The 20,000-nt window shown below is 40.5% G+C and overlaps 2 protein-coding genes and 1 long non-coding RNA gene across 3 annotated transcripts in view; all 3 read right to left on the bottom strand.

Moving 5' to 3' along the window:
* Nucleotides 1-5,277: 5,277 nt before the first annotated feature.
* Nucleotides 5,278-10,046, bottom strand: LOC134180828 (glutamate receptor 1-like). Its single transcript, XM_062648013.1, has 10 exons — nt 9,974-10,046; nt 8,546-8,712; nt 8,392-8,472; nt 8,167-8,325; nt 8,029-8,100; nt 7,671-7,742; nt 7,454-7,606; nt 6,915-7,118; nt 5,624-6,649; nt 5,278-5,527 (listed from the first exon to the last, which is right to left on the bottom strand). The coding sequence occupies exons 1-10, from the start codon at nt 10,044-10,046 to the stop codon at nt 5,420-5,422; spliced, it is 2,115 nt and encodes a 704-aa protein (XP_062503997.1). The 3' UTR covers nt 5,278-5,419.
* Nucleotides 10,047-10,151: 105 nt separating this feature from the next.
* On the bottom strand, nt 10,152-10,599 carry LOC134180704 (uncharacterized). The gene is made up of 3 exons (XR_009970038.1): nt 10,507-10,599; nt 10,284-10,442; nt 10,152-10,207 (listed from the first exon to the last, which is right to left on the bottom strand). It is a non-coding gene; the product is annotated as an uncharacterized LOC134180704 (long non-coding RNA).
* A 1,307-nt stretch (nt 10,600-11,906) lies between these two features.
* LOC134180829 (glutamate receptor 3-like) overlaps nt 11,907-20,000 on the bottom strand; it is a 16,108-nt gene continuing 8,014 nt past the window's right edge. The window contains exons 13-18 of the mRNA XM_062648015.1: nt 19,111-19,326; nt 17,932-18,996; nt 17,790-17,855; nt 15,727-15,804; nt 12,489-12,596; nt 11,907-11,915 (exon numbers count right to left, since the gene is read on the bottom strand). Coding sequence (XP_062503999.1) covers nt 11,907-11,915; nt 12,489-12,596; nt 15,727-15,804; nt 17,790-17,855; nt 17,932-18,996; nt 19,111-19,326 — 1,542 coding nt within the window. The remainder of the gene's footprint in view (nt 11,916-12,488; nt 12,597-15,726; nt 15,805-17,789; nt 17,856-17,931; nt 18,997-19,110; nt 19,327-20,000) is intronic.

The following is a 20,000-nucleotide window of genomic DNA, read 5'->3' on the forward strand; positions in this document are numbered from 1 at the left end:
GATCCTGGTGGAGGCGACTCTGTCGCAGTTTCCTTAAGCAAGAAACTCACCCACACTTGCTTCTCTCGACTCAGGAGAATAAATGAGTACCTGGTCATTGACTGGGGTGGACATGACCGCTGGCTTGGCAGCAACATCATGCAGCAGACGGGTAGGTGTGGGTCTTGTTTTCCAGTCCCAGAGCTACGCCATTGTCAGTGCCCCTGGATGACTCTGGCCAAGCTCCATGTGGATTGTAGCGCTGGCCCCAAGACTCCACGTAGCGCATGGAGGCCCTGTCTCTAGAGGCAGGGGTAGTTATCTCCGCAACTGACCTCAAGGTCGACGTCGAAAGACGTGGAGGGCTTAACATTTGTCCATTTTGTCCATGTATGTGTGTGTGTGTGTGTGTGTGTGTGTGTGTGTGTGTGTGTGTGTGTGTGTGTGTGTGTGTGTGTGTGTGTGTGTGTGTGTGTGTGTGTGTGTGTGTGTGTGAGTGTGTGTGTGTGTGTGCAGTGCAGTCAATCGAACCCTGCATCTAGGCTCTGAAGTCTCTAATTTTAAGCAGCGTCTGCGGAAGTTCTGTTACAGTGTAGATGATATTTAGATCCATGTGTTCAAAAATATTAGGCAGTGCTTCACTTAGACAGTATAGTATGTATGTTAGCGTAAATATTCATGTATGTGTGCTTCGTACGGTATCCGGAAGATAGACCGCTGTGTTGAGGGTTTTCTGTAGTATAAGAAATACAAATACAAATACAAGTCTCTGTCAGATCTTTTACGCAGTCAGTCTATGTCACGTGACGGTACAAACACCAACCTTTTTTCTCCTCAACATCATACGTGTCGACTGATAGTGTTCCGAGCGTCTGCTGAAACTTGTGAAAAGTTTCTGAAGTCAAGAAATTGTAAACGAAAGGAAGAAACGAGTTGACAGTTTCATTGACATAACTCTGATCGGGTTGTTTGATTATGACTGAAACGTAAACACCACAGTACTGGACAATCCGCCAACGCTAGTGGCCCGTACGTTTCATTAGCTGAATTCATCTTTCTTTACACCCTCGTTTCCACATGCAGCTAAGAGGCTAATCATCCTAGCTTCCAAAACCACAATAAAAGTTTCGCAAAGTATTACGAAATGAAACCAGTGGCGCGAGTGAGGTAAATTTTCCGACTGTACAAGCTCTCACTTAATTTTTTAAAATTGATACTACATGCACGACTTGAACGAGCAGCTGAACAGTAGTTGGTAGAATACATTAGAGATTGAAAACTCCATGAAATGGGCAAGCAGTCTGTCTAAATTATTTCTGTTCAAAATCAACCATCAGTCTGGTTCTTCAACAATTAAAATTCAAAGATTTGACAAAATATACATTGTTGGAGGATTTCTTAGAGAAAGTATGCAGGTGTAGTAAACGTGGGAGGTGTTTCAGCGTGGTAGGTAGTGGTAGAAAGCTAAGACGGACTTGCCATCTAAATACGAGTTTACAAATTATCGGGAAGTTTGGTATTGAGTAACATACGAACAACGGCAGGGATGCACTCGCATAGTCCACGTTCAACAGTCACACACCGGAAGTTTGTATCCGCCGAATTGTATATACTATGCCCGACCTCGGAAGTGTATGTGTACGGTGGAATTTGTGTTATTTACCACAATTATTTTGCCCAGGCAAAGAACGACTACAGTACTCAGCTAGTTATTATCTTTAGTTACACGCTGGCTAACACACAGGAAGTACAGCAAAACATTTTATACAATTACGTGTGGGAGAGGCTAGGGAAAGTCCCTACGACATTTTAGAATGCATCTATCACGACTAGGAACATGCTGTGTCGATTGCATCTAGACTCTAGAGTATACGCCACGTAGCGACTGTCTAGAGACACACGCTAAGTACTAACAAACTAACAATTTATTGATCTACAACGACAACGTGCTTCAGTGAGATGAAGTTCGCTGTACTGTAGTTACAAGTCTAGCATCTAGAGACCATGCAAACAGCAATTGACTATTCTACGTCTTACCTAGATTGCCGAGTCTTGCTGCTGACAATGGATAGAGATAGAACAATAAACAGACACAGAGCGCAAGCATGGCTGACGTGTGTAGAGTCGGAGCTGTTTGACAGCCAAATGAAAAACAGCATGGCATTACCAGAAGTCATGCAAGCTAATCTGATATGTTTCTGAAATGCGATTGTTTAGTTTCCGACATCTCGATGAATAACTATAAACAATGAAGGTTGTGGTTACTAGTATCGTCATATAAGGTAATGTTTATGGACGCGATTTGCAGGCACAAGAAACGGGAATGTGTCGCAATTGTTGGACTGACGGAAATAGAACTAAACCGAGAGAAAATTGTGCTCTGCATGTGAACCGGAACCGCTGGCCGAAGAAATGTCAACAGCTACCGATGCATCGACTACCAGACCGACTTCAGGTAGCAGCACCTCTCGTTAAACTTGTGATGGACGTCAGTCCTTCTCAAACGAAGCGATAAAAAGAAAGACTATCTAGAATTGCTGTTGCAAAAATGTAGTGTGCTATCACACTTCCGAGAATTTACAGAATAGAGGCGTGTCAGTACTGTCACTTCATGAGCTTCAGCAATCATAGCAAGCCTCGCCTCGTCTCGTTAGTTCCGGATTTCTGAGAATAACCGGGAATGACATTAGCGCAATGGTCACGAGTTGTCAGAATATGTTCGAACACTTTCGGAACTAAATCGAGTGCGAGTTCAAGCATTTGCGGCAGTTCTATGGACTGCAAATTAAACGCGCCCTAGGTATCTGAAGACACAGCTTATTAATTGTCTAGAATATGATCAGCAGTGCATATCAATTGATCTTTCTCTAATTGTCGAATTAATTAGAATAGGCTATTAGGTAAGTAGACTCCGAAAGACGCAGGAACCGATCCCAGCAATAGACCTACGTTAACCACGCCTTCTTCTAGCGTGCGTTAGCCAGTAGTGCCCGCCGCACTCATTAGACCGTATTTTCTGGTATAAAACCCCAGGGCTCTTATCAAAATCAATCGCTTTCCGACTGTACATGCTCTCACTTAATATCTTTTAAATGATACTACATGCACGACTTGCACGAGCATCTAAACAGTAGTTGGTAGAATACACTAGAGATTGAAAACTTTATGCAATGGGCAAGCAGTCTGTCTAAATTATTTCTGTAAATTAACCATCAGTCTGGTTCTTCAACCATTAAAATTCTATTAATTAACTAGTTAGTTAAATATTTGGCAAAATATACATTGTTGGAGGATTTCTTAGAGAAAGTTTGCAGGTGTAGTAAACATGGGAGGTTTTTCAGCGTGGTAGGTAGTGGTAGAAAGCTAAGACGGACTTGCCATCTAAATACGAGGTTACAAATTATTCAGAAATTTGGTATTGAGTAACATACGGACAACGGCAGGGATGCACTCGCATAGTCCACGTTCCACAGTCACACACCGGAAGTTTGTGTTGTATCTGCCGAATTGTACATACGATGTCCGAACTTGAAAGTGTATGTGTACATTGAAATTTGTGTTATTTACCGTAATTAATTTGCCCAGGCAAAGAATGGGTACAGTACTCAGCTAGTTATCTTCAGTTACACGTTGGCTAGCACACGGGAAGTACAGCAAAATGTTTTATGCAATTGTATGTGGGAGAGGCTAGGGTTAGTCCCTACGACATTAGATTAGCATGCAACTATCACAACTAGCAACATGTTGTTATCTAGACTCTAGAGTATACACCACGTAGCAACTGTATAGAGACACACGACAACTAATAACAAGCTAACAATTTATTGATCTACAACGACAACGTGCTTCATTGAGATGAAGTTCGCTGTACTGTAGTTACAAGTCTAGCATCTAGAGACCATGCAAACAGCTATTGATTAATCTACGTCTTACCTAGATTGCTGAGTCCTACTGCTGACAATGGATAGAGATACAACATTAAACAGACACAGAGCGCAAGCATGGCTGACGTGTGTAGAGTCGGAGCTGTCGGACAGCCAAATGAAAAACAGCATGGCATTACCAGAAGTCATGCAAGCCAATCTGATATGTTTCTGAAATGCGATTGGTTATTTTCTGATATCTAGATGAATAACTATAAACAATGAAGGTTGTAGTTACTAGTATTAGCATATGAGGTAATTATTATTGGCGCGATTTGCAGGCACAAGAACAGGGAATGTGTCGCAACTGTTAGACTGACAGAAATAGAACTAGATTGAACGAAAACTCTGCTTTGCATGTGAATCGGAACCGCTAGCCAAAGAAATGCATGTCAACAGCTACTGATGTATCGACTACCAGACCGACTTCAGCTAGCAGCGCTTTTTGTTGACCTTGTGATGGACACCAGCCCTCCTCAAACGAAGTGTTAGAGAGAACGAAACTATTTAGAATTGCTGTTGCAAAAATAGTGTGCCATCAGACTTCCGGGATTTTACAGAATAGAGGCGTGACAGTTCTGCCACTACATGAGCTGCGGCACTATCAGCCTAATTCGACTCCTAACCAGTGTCGCCGCGCCTCTTTATTTCCGGATTTCTTGGAATGACCGGAAATTACATCAAAGCTATGGTCAACAGTTGTCAGAATCAGTTCGAATGCGAGTTCAAGCATTTGCGGCAGTTCTATGGACTGCAAATAAAACGCGCCCTAGCTATCTAGAGACACGGCTTGTTATTTAATTTTCTAGACTATGATCAGCAGTGCATGTCAATTGATCTTTCTCCAAAAGTCGAATTGACTGGAATAGCAAGGTAAGTAGGCTCCGAAAGACGCAGGAAGCAGTAATAGGCCTATGTTAACCACGCCTTCGTCGAGCGTGCGTTAGCCATTAGCACTTGCTGCTCCTGTTGCGCACTTATTAGACCGTGTTTCCAACCCCAAGGGCTCTTATCAAAATCAAGTGCTGTTGTACAGTATGGTTAGAAAATAGGGCACAAGCCATGGATTTCTCTGAAAAATTGCAGACAAAGGAAGACATCACTGATGGCTAAAAGTTTGTAGCATGTTAGAACTGATCAATGACAGCAGTTTGCCAATTTTAAATTTGTCTGTGCCGAAAGCAAAAAATCAGAAATATGGCGATCGGTGATGACTGCAATCCTCGTGGGAATTACATGGCTTCTATCATATTTCCTATATCCACACTGAAAAGAAACATAGTGCCAAAAAGTTTAAATATGAGCGCTGGAGTTGTCTAAACAAAGAAAATTTAATACAGCATTATACACCAATCACTTCAGAAGAAAGATTGCAATGAAGGTATACATGCAATTTATTAGAAATCCAGACGCATGCTGACATATGTATCTACATACCGTACTAGAAGTGCATGCATGCAATATCATTGAGTACCACTAAGACTAGACGTATTATGGACTGCATTCCATACACTCGTTCACACCCAAGTACCGTCTTCTTCTGACGTCGTCCCGTCGTTACTCTCGCCATTCAACTTCTGTTTTCTCTTCTCAATGGTATCCATCAATGTACTCGGCTTTGGTTTCTAAACAAGCACACTGATTGCATTAAACGATAAATATATAATGAGCAAGGCATATATTAATAACATATATATATATATATATAATGTTATATATACCTTTTCATTGCTCTCTTCTTTTCGTGATCTAACAAACGCAATGATCACGGACAACCCAAGTGTTGTAGCTAAAACCATAAAGACTCCCGTCATTTGTTGTAGTGAAACACTCTCTGCGTTGCTCGAATCAGAGCTCGAAGTTCCGTCGCCGCAGCTACCCGAACCCAACCACTTTGTTTCCAACGCTTTGATAACGCCTTCATCTCTCAACTGCAAGATGGCAAACGAAAATTGTTCGTAGTAAGGCATGTTGTGATTCATGGCCAGTGAGTAACCAATTTGTCCAAACATAGAGCCAAGTATCTGGCTAGTGCAAGGTTTTTGCATTGCTGCGTACTTTAGTAACGATTCATCCCAAATAAAAATGTAGTTGGAGCCGTTGTTGACTCGTTCGATTCCTTCGGCTGATGTATTGACCATTGCATTAGGTGAAGATGACATAAACGCGTACATATCTTGAAACGTAGAAATGCGAGAGTTCTTTAAAAACTCATATTCATACGTATCATGCACAGTCCCGTAGATAACTTCTGTCTGGGCTGCAAGTTCGTCCACGTTGCGAATCCGTAAAGGAAAGCTCTGTACCGTCAAAAATGCAGCCAAATTGGCAGTGTACGTCGAAACGATAACAAGACAGAAGAGAAACCAACCGGCAAAAAGAATTCTTCCCGACACGAATGGCATGCCTTCGGGAGAGTGCTGAAGTATTGTTGACAATATATACCAAAAACTGTTGTAGAATTTGTATGTGTATGGATAACCATCACTCAAGTCTTCACTTTGCAAGCCAAAAGGACTAAGGCGATGCACAACAATAAGGAAGAATGAAAATGCTATCCAAGATGCCACTATTACTCCCCAAGTTTCCATTTCAAATGGATCCAAGAAAGACCAAATGCTGTAAGTTTTAGGTTCTGGTTTAGCTGCAAACAATGTAATGCCAGTGTCGTAATAGGGTGGAGTAAAACTGACGTATTTTTGTCTATTTGTTGATCGTATCAATGTTGCTGCCACCAGATCAGTTCTCTAAGTGCAATAATCAGAAGTGCATAAATTTTAATGTACACACATTTTCCAACGCAACCACACGCGCGTAGACACACACACACACACACACACACACACACACACACACACACACACACACACACACACACACACACACACACACACGTACACACGCACACGCACACTCACAGGCACAGGCTAAGGCACACACACACACACACACACACACACACACACACACACACACACACACACACACACACACTCACACACACAACCTTACACAGTGTATCAGCTCTGCCATCAATCCTGTAGCATTTTCACCGTCAAAATTTCCATACTTGCCGTCGGGAGATAACGATATCGTGTAGTTAAAGTTCAACTTCTCAGCCAAATGCTCCATCATCTCTATCACAAATCCTGTCAATTTCTCTTTATGCGCCCCAACAAAAGTGTTATTGGGATCGTTGATGACAAATGGTACCTCCTATAAAGACATCAGTAAATCAATAAATTTTTTGTAGGAAAAAGACAGATGTAGTCTGGATGAGTAGAAGAGTAAGTGAGTATGCCTAATGAGCAAAAAGCAGCAAAAAAATAGTCAAGTAGACAGACAATCTTCCAAGTAAACGATCAGCCAGAATTGAAAACACAAAGAATTGCATGTCAATTTACAAGAATATGATTGCAAGTAAGTGTAAAGAGTAAAGAGTAGACTGGATTGACCAGAAAGCGAAGGAACACCAGTTAATTGCGTATCACAAATTTTCAATCTACCGACAAAATTTAAAATAATAGCAGAATGTTGAAAAGTCTTCTTACCAATACAGTGCTAACTCTGTAGTGAGGTCTACTTCTATTAACAGCAGCAGGTAAACATTCGTCACTGGCACGTCTCACTCTAGCATCAACGTCACTACTTGGCAACACAAATTTATCCAGCCATTCGGTTAGACTAACACTGTAAGTGCCAATCTGAAAATTATTAACGAATAACGTTTACTCACATAGGGATTGTACAAAAAAGCGGTATACGTACAGATTTTATGAGATTTGAAGACACTTGCAGAATTCTGTAGTGTAGTTTGCGTCGTCCTTTTTCAATGGTATCCTATAAAATATATTATCAATTATTTAATAATAGAAATGCATTCTGACAAACTTTGATTTTGTTATAAATGCATGTTTCATGATAAAAATACTATTTTGCATAAAAAAGTATTTATAAATACACTCATCAAGACTGAAACTATTAAAATTTGAAGCACACAAATCACCTCAAGGCATTACAACAGAAAGATACACATCGACGTTTTGCAGAAAATCAAGATTTTCATATTTCCGTCAAACATCACACAAAAATTTTAATCAAGACAAAACTATTTGTCAATTCTTACACGACTGTTTGAGAAATGAAGATCGTAGAAAAGCTGGATAATGTCGTAAACGTAAGTTAGATCATAGCCACTCTATACACAACAAAATACAAAAGACTGTGTACAGAAACAAAAGCAACCAATATTAAGGTTGCATACTTGTGAATTGATGTTGTTGTAAGTTGCCACAGCGTGAGCAAGTTCTTGTAAGTTATTGCTGATATTTTGATAGCATGGTATTTCTAGTCTCAGCAACAAGAAATTGTATTTCTCTTCAGCTAAGGTTATCACTGACTGCCAGAATGGGTCCGCTAAAACCTAAATTGTACAAAAAACGAATCAACGTTAAATGACAACTTAATAAACAGAGAAACGTACACCAACCTTATCAGACAGTGACGAAGAAAAAACAAAGTAGACAGTTAATGATACTGGTTTTAGATCATGAAGAAACTGGACAAACACCTACACATACATAACCACCCTCAACAAGACTGTCATTCAATGTAACTTTCACTACTAATTTTAGTAATCCGACCTGTCTGGTTGTTGTGTGACAGTGAATACTTTCGCAATGCAAGTAGAAAGCATCTGCATTGATAGAGGATAGTCTCCTTGCCAATTCTTCAGCATTCGTACTCTCATCAATTTGGACATAAGATGTGGAAAGTCGCTCAAAAACATATGAAGACAGGTCCGCAATAGCTTAATAGTAAAATAGAAATGTTTACAATAAAAACCAAAATTATGTGTAAATTTATTAATTGATATAACTTCAGTGTGTCTGTTGGCATCTGCTTTAGTGGGGATAATAACTATTGGTTTGTTATATTTGAGCTTACTAAAGAGTAAAATCAACGTTTGTTTTCAAATCAGTACATTTGGTGTTTTCTTAGTCACTAGACTCTTTCTGGTATTGTACGTTGTAGGTATGCTTCGCTCCTCATGCATAAATATGTATTCCCTTTCCTGCTAGACTAGTAGGGTAGATGTATACTAATTAACGTATACAGTATTATTTTGCTAGTAAGTTGTATTTGCCAGTAAGTTGTTATTTTTCATATCAACCATGCATGTTTACAAACGTGTAACAGCTATACCACTACCACTAGACATAGTAGATCACGACCACAGATCTAGCATAAACAAATTGCAGAACGCATGCATATTCTGTCACGCTGTTTCTGTTTCTGTGACGCAACTTTCGTGACAGATGAACAGACAGTCGCACGCAAACATAAGCGCGTTATTATCTAGATAGACTCTAATGCTACCTAATTAGAACACGCACATTCACTTCACAGCACTACTGGTCCAAGAATGGCTAACCTCTCAGGACTACGCAGTAAAGTAGTTCATTTCATGGTACATCATAACGTTAATATAATTAGACCTTGACACATGCGTACGAAATCTGTCTAATAACGCGCACATGCGACAGACGTCCGTCACGGAAGTTACATCATTCTCTATTCAACGTTCTTAGCTGTACAGTTGTTTAGAATATACAGAGTAGCCGTGGAATTTTCTACGCGCGCATATGGCATGGAATTGGGACTAGTTGGTGTTGTCCGTGCAACTAGTTCAAGATTCAAAGCGGTTGCAAACGCAACAGGTGCACCGAAGCACTAGAACAATTGGACTCAACCAGATGCCAATCATGAATAATTATATATTTTAGAAAGTCAGACAAGCGACGGCGACGCCTACTCGCGCCTTATTTTTCTAAAACAACCACTAACTCTAAAAAGCTTCTATTTGGAGTGCACTTTCTGATTGCTGTTTGACTGGTCAACATCACTCAAAGAGGCGCTGGAGAATGTCATCAACATATATGAACAAACAGCACTAACAAACTGAGTCGTTAGCTTGTCTTATTTTTAGACAAACAGCTCATCAATGGACTGTTATTTGCAAAAGAATATCACTTTAATATGCAAAAGTTTTCTTCATAGTTAATTCTTACTTTGTTTTGTTTCGACAACAATAACTGCTTTCTTCCACTCTAATTCCAAACTCAGAGCATTGAGTACATTCATCTCTTCACCCAATCTACCGTTTCGATGCACAAGCGTCGTCCCTAAATTAGAGTCGGCGACGGACACGATCGGAAGCGACGTGTCATCTCGCTTTTGCAGGTTTCCAGTCAAACAGCGTGGCGAGAAATGCAGCACAGTTGAATTGTTCACTACATTGCACGCTAAAGAGACAACACAGCAACATATGACTTAATGAATTAATTAATTACAAATACTAACTCCACGCATGACCCTAACAATTTCGGTTTTCTTGATTTGTCTTCGGTAGGGTAACTTCCTCTAGTCGAATGACGTCAACGTCGACGAGACTAGGAAAGACACAGCCGTCTGCGTTGTTGTCAGCCAGCAGTACACTCAAAGCGTCTTCCAACTGAGAGTTAGAGTCAACCATGACGACTGTATTAGAAAAAACCTACTAGTAAATCGTAATTGTACACAACAGCGCGGCGTGAAGACGTACACGACTTGTCTGTATGTTCTAGAGATGAATTCTGTACTGTAGAGAAAATGACGCCGCAAACCAGCAGTAAGTATACCGGCCAATTGATAGTCCACCACACAGTCATGTCCTACAGAGTCCAGTGGTAATTGACCCGCAAGAAACCAGGATGTACCCAATGGTCTGACATGCAAACATTATCCGGGGTAACCAAATTGCTCGCACGTGCTAGGCTACGTTACAACAGTAAACGGCAGAAAGAAAGTAAAGGAAAGCCAATCAGTGATTTCTTCACAAAATCTGATTAGAGAGAGAGTGCTATGTGATCTCGCGAAGCCAGACCTTACCGCCGGTATCCGCGACAGCAGTTGACAAGTTAATAATCAGTTAATACAAAGGAGTGTTACTACACTATCTCTGGATGAGTTATCTATATATAGAGCAGCTACATGCTACATTACCAGAACTAAATCACCAAAATTTAATTTATGTTTTTAATCACTTTTTATTATTTTTAATTAATAAGCAAAACTTAAATACATGCAGCCAATTTTTTACACACATGCAGACTGTCTGTATTACTACACATTCTTTTGAAACTATTCTTTATTGGTATCTTGTACATAACCACTGGTACAGCTATAGCATATAGATCAACTGGCATTAATTAATTAGATATTATATAGATGCGGCAACATTGTCTGTTTTGAATATATACAAGTGTAACTAAAAAGGATAAAATTATACTAAGGATAAGGTAATGTTGTTTCCCGCTAACGAAACCTGCTTCAGTACTAAGCTCTTGTTTATGCAATGAGCCTCATACCTGTCTTGGATTCGAAAAGAACAACTGCTATTTTCCACGCAAATTCAAGCCCTATGGCAATAAATACTTTTATCTGTTCATTCAATAAAGCGATTCGATGCAAAGGCTTCATTATCAAAGATTTATTCAAGACTGTCTTTATACTGATTCACAAACTAGGCATGCAGGATGCTCATTTGCATCTAAACCACCTACCTACATTCTGCACACTTGCAACAATTGTATATATATATATATATATATCTATACATAAAATAGACATGACGTGTACAGCTTGCCTGAGCTGTGTCCTGGCAATGAAAGTAACGACGATGCTCTGAAGAGTCAGGCATTTTTACTTTTACAGTAATCCATTCGTAAGATCTTCTAGGAGGTTCTACAGGCAAAAGTTGTTTAAATTTGCTCGGATTTGTTCGTTTTCCTAACAGCATACAGACAGACTGTATTTGTATATTACACAGCATGCAGTCAGGCATGCAATAAACCTCTTGCTGCTTCCTTTCTAATTGCTTTTTCTTAGTCTAGACAGCTTCCTCTTCTGCACGCTGTTTATCCTATACAAAACCGCATCTGGATATAATCTTGAACGATCTCTCTATATTCCCTAAACAGAATTAATCCAGAACTACACAAGTGTGAAGAATTTAATTACCCACAAGCTTGAACACAACCATCGTATAGAACTACTAGCCTAGAATATTAATCAATGATGTTTGCCATACGTTTTGTTGGTCTTCAGTAAGAGAGGCAGCACATTCCATGTCTTGCAAGTTACGGAATTTACGAAACAGTTAACACCATCTGCGTGTTAGTTTCCATTTTACAGGATTACTCAGTAAACATTGTAATTAAAGAAAATGCAAATGTATTGCAAGATAAAAATATTGATGTTATAGTTTCAAAATCACAAAAAGCTGTTGTGTAGTACATAAAAGTGATGACAAAATACTTTTCAAGTTATTTGATTTAGTCTAGCAATTATTACTGTAAATTGTTTTTGACTGTATACTGCTTCAATGAAACTTGTGTGCAAAAGCCAAATTAAAAAATGTCTATATTAATTAGAAATGACACAGACTGCCTTATCTATTTCAAGATCTTTCTGGATCTTCAATTTGTATTCTTGGAACATGCAACAATAACTGTCTCACAGTGCACAGTTGTATGCTCTACATACCTCGCTGTCCTGGTTACATAAATCAATGAAATCACTCGACTCTGATGTTTCCAGACTGCCTAAACCAAACACCTGAACATCCTTGGACTGATTGTTTGTGATTCCAACCTAATACAAAGCCTTTATATGTTGAAGCACACACTTTATAGTCAATATGTGTGCATGAAACATGACTGCATGATGACTGCATGACGTACTTCCTAGAGCATTCTTCCAAATGTGCTCTGGGGGTGTGTATTGGTATCTCACCCTTACAGAAAGAACATGTCATTTGAACGACGGGTTCATCAAGCCCACAAGATGCCTAGGAAACTAGACAACAAAATTGATACTCATCCAGCTAGCATATAGAGTGCTCAATTGAGTTTCAAAATAGCTAATGCCGTCTAGCTAGCTATAAATTCAGACACAAAAATTTGGTCTAATGCTATTGTTTAAGTACAAAATTTATGAAAATTTAGAAAACTATTCTTGATCAGTGGCATTATCATAAATGGTTTGGGTAAGAATATCACACCAAGCTACCTTTGTCCGGAAATTTGAATGGCCTCTTGAATATCTAATAAAGCACATACAGACACAAACTAAGTCTATTTGTTACAGTATACCATAATGTCCTGCTTTCTAACAATGGTATGGGTACCTACAGTGGTCGCCCTCGCTGTTTAGCTGCATGCACGGTTATGTCAAGAGAGTTAATTCACACCGTAGTTTGAGGATGCCTGGAACAAGCTGCATCCCAGAGTCCTCATTTTCCAAGCAAATATTGGCACTCTGTAAAGATGGAGTATAGAATCACAACGTACAGCTAATTAATTAAGTAATCAACTCTGAAGACACTTTAATTTAATATATGTACTTCTAGCTACTGTACCATTGCAATGTTTTAAAAGAACAGGCTCTCTTTTCTACCCTCTAATGCTAGAGTTTTTGAGTTTGTGAAAATCATGCATCTAGCCTGGAGGTTACTTGATTGTGTATCATATGTGTCTCTCCGTAGGGACATGATTAGTGTCAGTTACAAGCGTACATGTACTTTCCCGGTGTAGCATGTATTGAAAGAAATGAATGTACGTAGAATCTTCGCTAATTAGCGTGCAGTACGTAGGGCAGCAGTCCAATGCATTGCAGTAGAGGCATATGACGCATTGCAGCTTTTCTAATCTCCCATTTCACCGCTACGCTCCGTAACGTAGCTGCAACCTGGTCTAAAATCGCAATATCGACAAGTACAGAGGCTAGAACAACGTCAAAGTTCAATCGAAAGCTCAGTTCCTGGCTAATATTATTAGTATGATACGCGCTGAAGAATTTGATTAATTACATACCGCGATCCATTCTGGACAGGACTGTATTAACTATACTCGACCTCTGCATCATATGATGCTGATTGCAAGAAACAAGCCTAGATCTGTGTTGCATTATTTTGTCCTCGCTCACCTTACGTCGCTATCAACGCTTTCCACAAGCAAAGAAGCCACACGTAGACATCGTTCATCAGTCACGTGATGTCGAAAATGAGGCGGAGGTAGCGTTTTCAAAGTGCAGTGTGAACGCTTGCTATCCCAATCGGATCGCGATCCATTCTGGTCTAGTGTGTACAGGCCTGTAATTACTGACTAGTGAAAGATTCAATCCACACAAAAGTATATAGGGTATTCCTCTCTGTTATTGCCTATCTGATTCCATTTTTTCGTGAGAGGGTTGTATTAATTTGTTTCAATTTTCATACCGTACTTTCTCTAGACCTGCATCTCGTTTGCTTCACTACAATTAAAGGATCACTACAATTAGAGGAGTAACCTGCGCGGCTAGTCTACAGGTATGAAAGCCGAAGCTTTGGGTTCTGCATGGGTACTCTAGAGTAGTAGGACACGTCTACAGACTGCAAGATCTTAGACTAGCGATTTGTAACCTCTGTTGATTAGCTAAACCAAACAAAAAGAGAGGTCGAAAACGCTTGCGTTAGAGGAAATGCGTATAACAAGTGGAACCATCTCATGAGAAAAGGATCGAATAGAGGAATCGAAAGTATCCTACTTTTGACTACAAATTCAAACCGTTTTTACTCTAGATTGGGTACCAAGCCAGTAAGATACTGCTGCCTAGAAGAAAACTTTGTTCCCTAGAGACGTTCGTTCAAACGGCATTTACGTAGACTAGGCTGTATAATCTCTACATCTGGTAAAGGGTAGATAAAAACGCATGTCTTCAAAGTTGATTTTAGCACTAGAGGCTAAGCGTTAATTGACATCCCAGCGTGCTCCGGGCATTTCAGATCTAGAAGTCGTGACTGCAAGTATATTCTAGTACTTGACTATCTCTAGAGGTAGACAGTCATATTTGTAAACTCTGATCAGAGTCTAGTCTACCTACACTCACAGTTGCATGCATGCTCCACACACCCATCCAAACACACACACACACACGCACGCACACACACACACACACACACACACACACACACACACACACACAGACAGACAGACAGACAGACACGATCTTTCAGTAACTAGCTGCAGAGAATGAATTACTAGAGCATGACCTACCTCTCTAGTTGAAGATTAATCCAGAACGATGTTCTTCAACAATGGTTTGATGTAGCATTTGGTGTACTATTTAGATGACGAATGCTATCTCGATCTAGCATGGAGAATGCTAGAGCATGCTCCATGACTATTTAGATGACGATATATCTCGATCTAGGTGGCCAGCTTGCAATTTACATGGATAATAAAATTTCAACGTTGTTATCAAAGTCTTTCAAACTAATTAATCCATTTGGTGTACACTAAAGCGCCTCGGTAATTTATAGCTATTTTGGTGAGCATCGTGTGACACTGGGAATTGAAGCAGAGCTAGTCCAGTCAACAGACGGGAGTACAACATTTATTGATAATTATATAATATACAGGACGATTTACAGTAGCTTGTGCGTGCAGTCGAGGAGAGCACACGTTCTACCATGAACATAGACTACAGACACGGAAGTTGTGACATGCTTGCGCTAGGCTTGTGCATAATTACAAGATAAGTGACATAATGTTTCGTATGTTTTGGATGAATGGTAGACTAGACTGCATGTTTTGTCTACATCACATATCTAACGTACTCACTCTTTTCGAACCACCACACTTTTCCTAGGTTTCGGCCCGAGATTTTTTCTGGTTTTTCTGTTTTCTAGGATGGCAATTGATGGCAGGCGGAAGCCTGTTGATCCCGCTCTCGCGAAACTAACCGAACCACCACTAATTGAAGGTCCTTTACTATATTTCCTGTGTCGAATTCGCGTGGAATAGTCCATGAAGCGTGCAAGCTGCAAAGCGTTGGCAACATTAACCACACCTAGGTACGTCTATTACGACACCAGAGACCTACTAACGCCGCACAAGCCATGCAGGTGCATGCAGCACCTTTACGCAGTGGGCGAGACACGTGACCTGGAAACGGCCATATTAACTAGGGCGTTGTTGATGGCGTAGCCTACGCCATGCACAGAGCGACCAAAGCACGCGACAGCTCACTCACTAACTTAGACCAAGCAGCAATTCTGCTTCTCACTTAGGCTAGATCGTTAGTTGAGCCTTGCTGCTGACTTTGGATAGACAAAGAACAATGAATCAACAATGTCAATAAACAGGTTTTCTTGCATGACCAGCACTCGTGCATGCCAGTCGTTGCTAATAATAGCAGATGAAGTAATGTTTGATATATATATATATATATATATATATATATATATATATATATATATATATATATATAATGACAGCTTGCTACCCGACGCTGGAGTACAATAAAGCAGGCTAGTTACGTGAAGTGCGACCGTGTACGACCGTATACATCTGACTCGACTGGCTTTGCCTACTGCGTAACACGTCAACTAATAACAAAACTTATTTATTTCTTACGTAACAGGATTCTGCTAAGGTACGTAAGACTAACGTATAACAATATTTCAAATGGCCGGCGCATTAATGTTCTGGTCTGCATTCCAACCGGATACAAAGAGAGAAGCGATGGTCAGGTCATTATCCAATTATCGTGTAGTTGATTAAATGGCGTAATTAAATTAACGTAAATAGTTAAATAACACACTGATGATTGGAGAAATAATTGTGGAGTAGCTCTTAGTGCTCTAATTATAACGAGAACACCTGGTGTGACATTTGCGTAATTACTCACTTCCAAGTTCACATTTATTAATGAAATGGACAGTATAGTGCCGCTATGTTAACAGCCACACAACTCTAATCCGAACCGTCAAAATTCTAACCCTCTATTCCTCACAACATTAGCTCTAACCCTCGCAACTCTAACTCTAATCCTCAAAGCTTTAGCCCTAACCCTCACAACCTTAGCCGTAACCCTCACAACTTTCGACATTAAAGGAGAACTCTCATCAAGATCAGCTATCCCTCAGATGAAAGCTGTCACTTTATGACACAACCCTTTGCAACCGTTTACTACAGAAGTTTACCGTAACGAAGAAATAAAGCATTGAAATTGCCTGCGTAGGCGTGTTTAGTACCCGTATGTGACGTATGCGTAACTTTGATTGTTGGTTAGCAAGGAAGACCGATATCTGTGCACATTTCAAGGTAAGGATTGTAAGACATATGGTGTCAAGTTGTGATTTATTAACCAAAGCCTAAAGTAGTTGCTTCGAGAGAGTAAGACTTTGCCAACATACGGGGAATCATCTGAACAACTCCTTGCAGATTCTCTGCTTCTATGACAGTCTGGACCGTAGGTTTCCTGCAGAAAGATACCAGGCCTTGCATCTTTCTTTCAACAAGTTTTAGTATTTGGTGAGAGTTCTTCTTTAACTCATATCGCCCAACAATAGCTACCAGAGTTGAAAGCAAGATGGCAATATTACGAAACAATGTTACACTCCAGTCATTCAAATAATTTAACTGGCAACGCCACTTGTTGTGAACAAGTCCTAGTTCTCATCCATTTATGCTCGACTCTCTCAGCTTGCTCTCGTCTCTCATTGAACAGAAGTGCAGGATAGGCGTGTCTTTCAATTAATCGGGACCGTGTATAGTTAATACAACTTGCATTAATAATACATTTTCTGAGCCTGGCAGCTGATAGTGTCAACGTATACCATTCTGCTGTTTAAGTTATAAGCGGATGCAAACCTCGACAATTGTTATTAATCACGCTTGTCGAGTTTCTACTTACATTACAAGTTAGTGTACTATAACGTACGACTACATGTTAATTATACCCTTAGATGATATTGTCAACAGTAATTTTATCATTCTTGCCTTATGCCGGCCGGATTTTCACCGTGCCGTTTTGATTTCCATTTACTATATTGTTTGGAGAAGGATTTGGATCCCTGACGTGTTCATTCTATATATACACACAATAAAGCATTGCTATATGAAAGCATGTCAACAGTCAGTCAGTACAATTTGCATGCATATACCTTTCTTTTGATGACGGATCCCAGTCGTTGTCGCTTTGTTGTTTTACATCGCCACACGTATCGTTCTATTATCGCCACCAATAGCGACAGCAAGATAGCAATAATAAGAAGAAGAAATACTCCAGCCATTTGTGGTATTTTAACTTCTTGATTGTCCGATTGGTCATCATCACTCTGTTGCGAACAGGGCCCACTTTTCAACCACTTTCTTTCTAGTTGTTCTAGTTTCCCCCTGTCTTTCAGCTTGAGGATTGCTAGAGAAAAGTCTCTGAGATATGGCATGCCTTTTGGCATCGCTATTCCGAAGCTACCTCGGTTGAATGTGTCTCCTACTACTTTTGACGTGCACGGTTCTTGGCTCGACGGATATTCAAGAAGAGCCTTGCTTCCTATGAAAATGTATTCCCCCGGTTTGCTGTTTTTTACACGATTGATTCCATCTTGGGTTGTATTCATCATGACACCATCTGTTGTTCTCATATAGTTGTGCATACGATGATACGTTTCAATAGGTGATAGCTCAAAAAAATCACTAACGGACGTTTCTTTTGTCACGCCATACTTGACTTGCGTTTGCCTGGATAGTTTGTCTACGGATTCGATGCTTTTGGGGAAGCTCTTGACGGTGAGAAAAGCTGCCATGTTTGCTGTATACGTTGAAACTACAATGAGACAGAAGAAGAACCAACCGGCCAGTAAGACTTTTCCCGAGAAGAAGGCTGCAGCCTCTGGTCCCTGCTGCATGAAAGTCGAGTAAAAGTACCACACACTGTTATTTAGCTTAAACGTGTACGGTAGATCATCGGGATGATCGACAGTTCGCCTCCCATAAGGACTCACCCGATGAAGAACAGCTAGGCAAGCACCACAAACAAGAAACGACACCAGAATGCATATCCATATCCAGCAGTCGAATGAATCCAAGAAAGACCACAAACCTCCTTCAGTCGGCGTCGACTTTGTTGCAAGCATTACAAGACCAGTATTCATGAAAGGTTTAGTAAAGCTGATATGTGTCTCTCGCAGTGCCGTGATGGTAAAAGCAGCCACTGCAAGATCGGCATCCTACAAAAGAAGAAAACACTCAACTTGCTCTACTCACAAAGCACATATACTTTGGGCAAAAGAATTGTAACTGTATTGGCAGACAATCATTATATCAAATTCTTTATCTCTTACACAATTTATGAGTGTTTCAACCATTCCTGTTGATTGGTTTGTTTCTGGATCTATTGTGCCGTAGAGACGGTCTGGATTTTCACTCATTGTGTAGCTGAAGTTTAGCATATGAGAGGCAGACAGCAGTTCCATCATGTCCACCAGGTATCCATAAAATATGCCATTGCGCGTCTCCCCCGACGTACCGTTGACATCTTCCATAATAAATGGTGGCGCCTGCAGAATACAAGAAATTTAATGCTTGGTTTGAAAATGTAATACAATGTTTGTTTACTTAATGTTTTGGCTGTTTATATGTTTTTTTTGCTTTGTCTTACACCTGATTGCCTGTACATCCGTCCATTTGTTTGCCTGCCTGCCTGCCTGCCTGCCTGCCTGCCTGTTGCCTGCCTGCCCGCCCGCCCACCCGCCCGCCCGCCCGCCCGCCCGCCCGCCCGCCCGCCCGCCCGCCCGCCCGCCCGCCCGCCTGCCTGCCTGCCTGCTTGCCTGCCTGTCTTTCTGTCCGTCTGTCTGTCTGTCTGTCTGTCTGTCAAAGGTATTTTATTCAATAGAACAAAGTACGTACAGATGGAGGCTAAATCCTCTACAACACAATGTCCTCATCAGTCCAATTAACTACACACGTGCTTGCTCCTTTACTAAAAAAAAAAGTAAAGGCCAAATGGCCTTGGAAAAACACAAATTAACTAGCATCATCTTTTTTTTTTTTTTTTTTTTTTTTTTTTTTTTTTCTGTCTGTCTGTCTGTCTGTCTGTCTGTCTGTCTGTCTGTCTGTCTGTCTGTCTCTGTGTCTGTCTGTCTGTCTAGTGTCTGTCTGTCTTTATTTCTGTATGTCTGTCTGTGTGTCTGCCTGTCTGTTTGTCTGTCTGTCCGTCCCACCGTCCGTCCGT

This window comes from Corticium candelabrum, chromosome 6, assembly GCF_963422355.1.
Source record: "Corticium candelabrum chromosome 6, ooCorCand1.1, whole genome shotgun sequence".
Taxonomy (NCBI): Eukaryota; Metazoa; Porifera; class Homoscleromorpha; order Homosclerophorida; family Plakinidae; genus Corticium; species Corticium candelabrum.

Excerpts from the sequence above, each read along its gene's own strand:
- LOC134180828 (XM_062648013.1), bottom strand. The coding sequence starts at position 10,046 with ATGAATGTACTCAATGCTCTGAGTTTGGAATTAGAGTGGAAGAAAGCA. Across the intron at positions 8,101-8,166 it reads ACAACAACATCAATTCACAA|AGTGGCTATGATCTAACTTA; the intron begins GTATGCAACCTT and ends TGTTGTGTATAG. Across the intron at positions 5,528-5,623 it reads AAGAAGAGAGCAATGAAAAG|AAACCAAAGCCGAGTACATT; the intron begins GTATATATAACA and ends GTGCTTGTTTAG.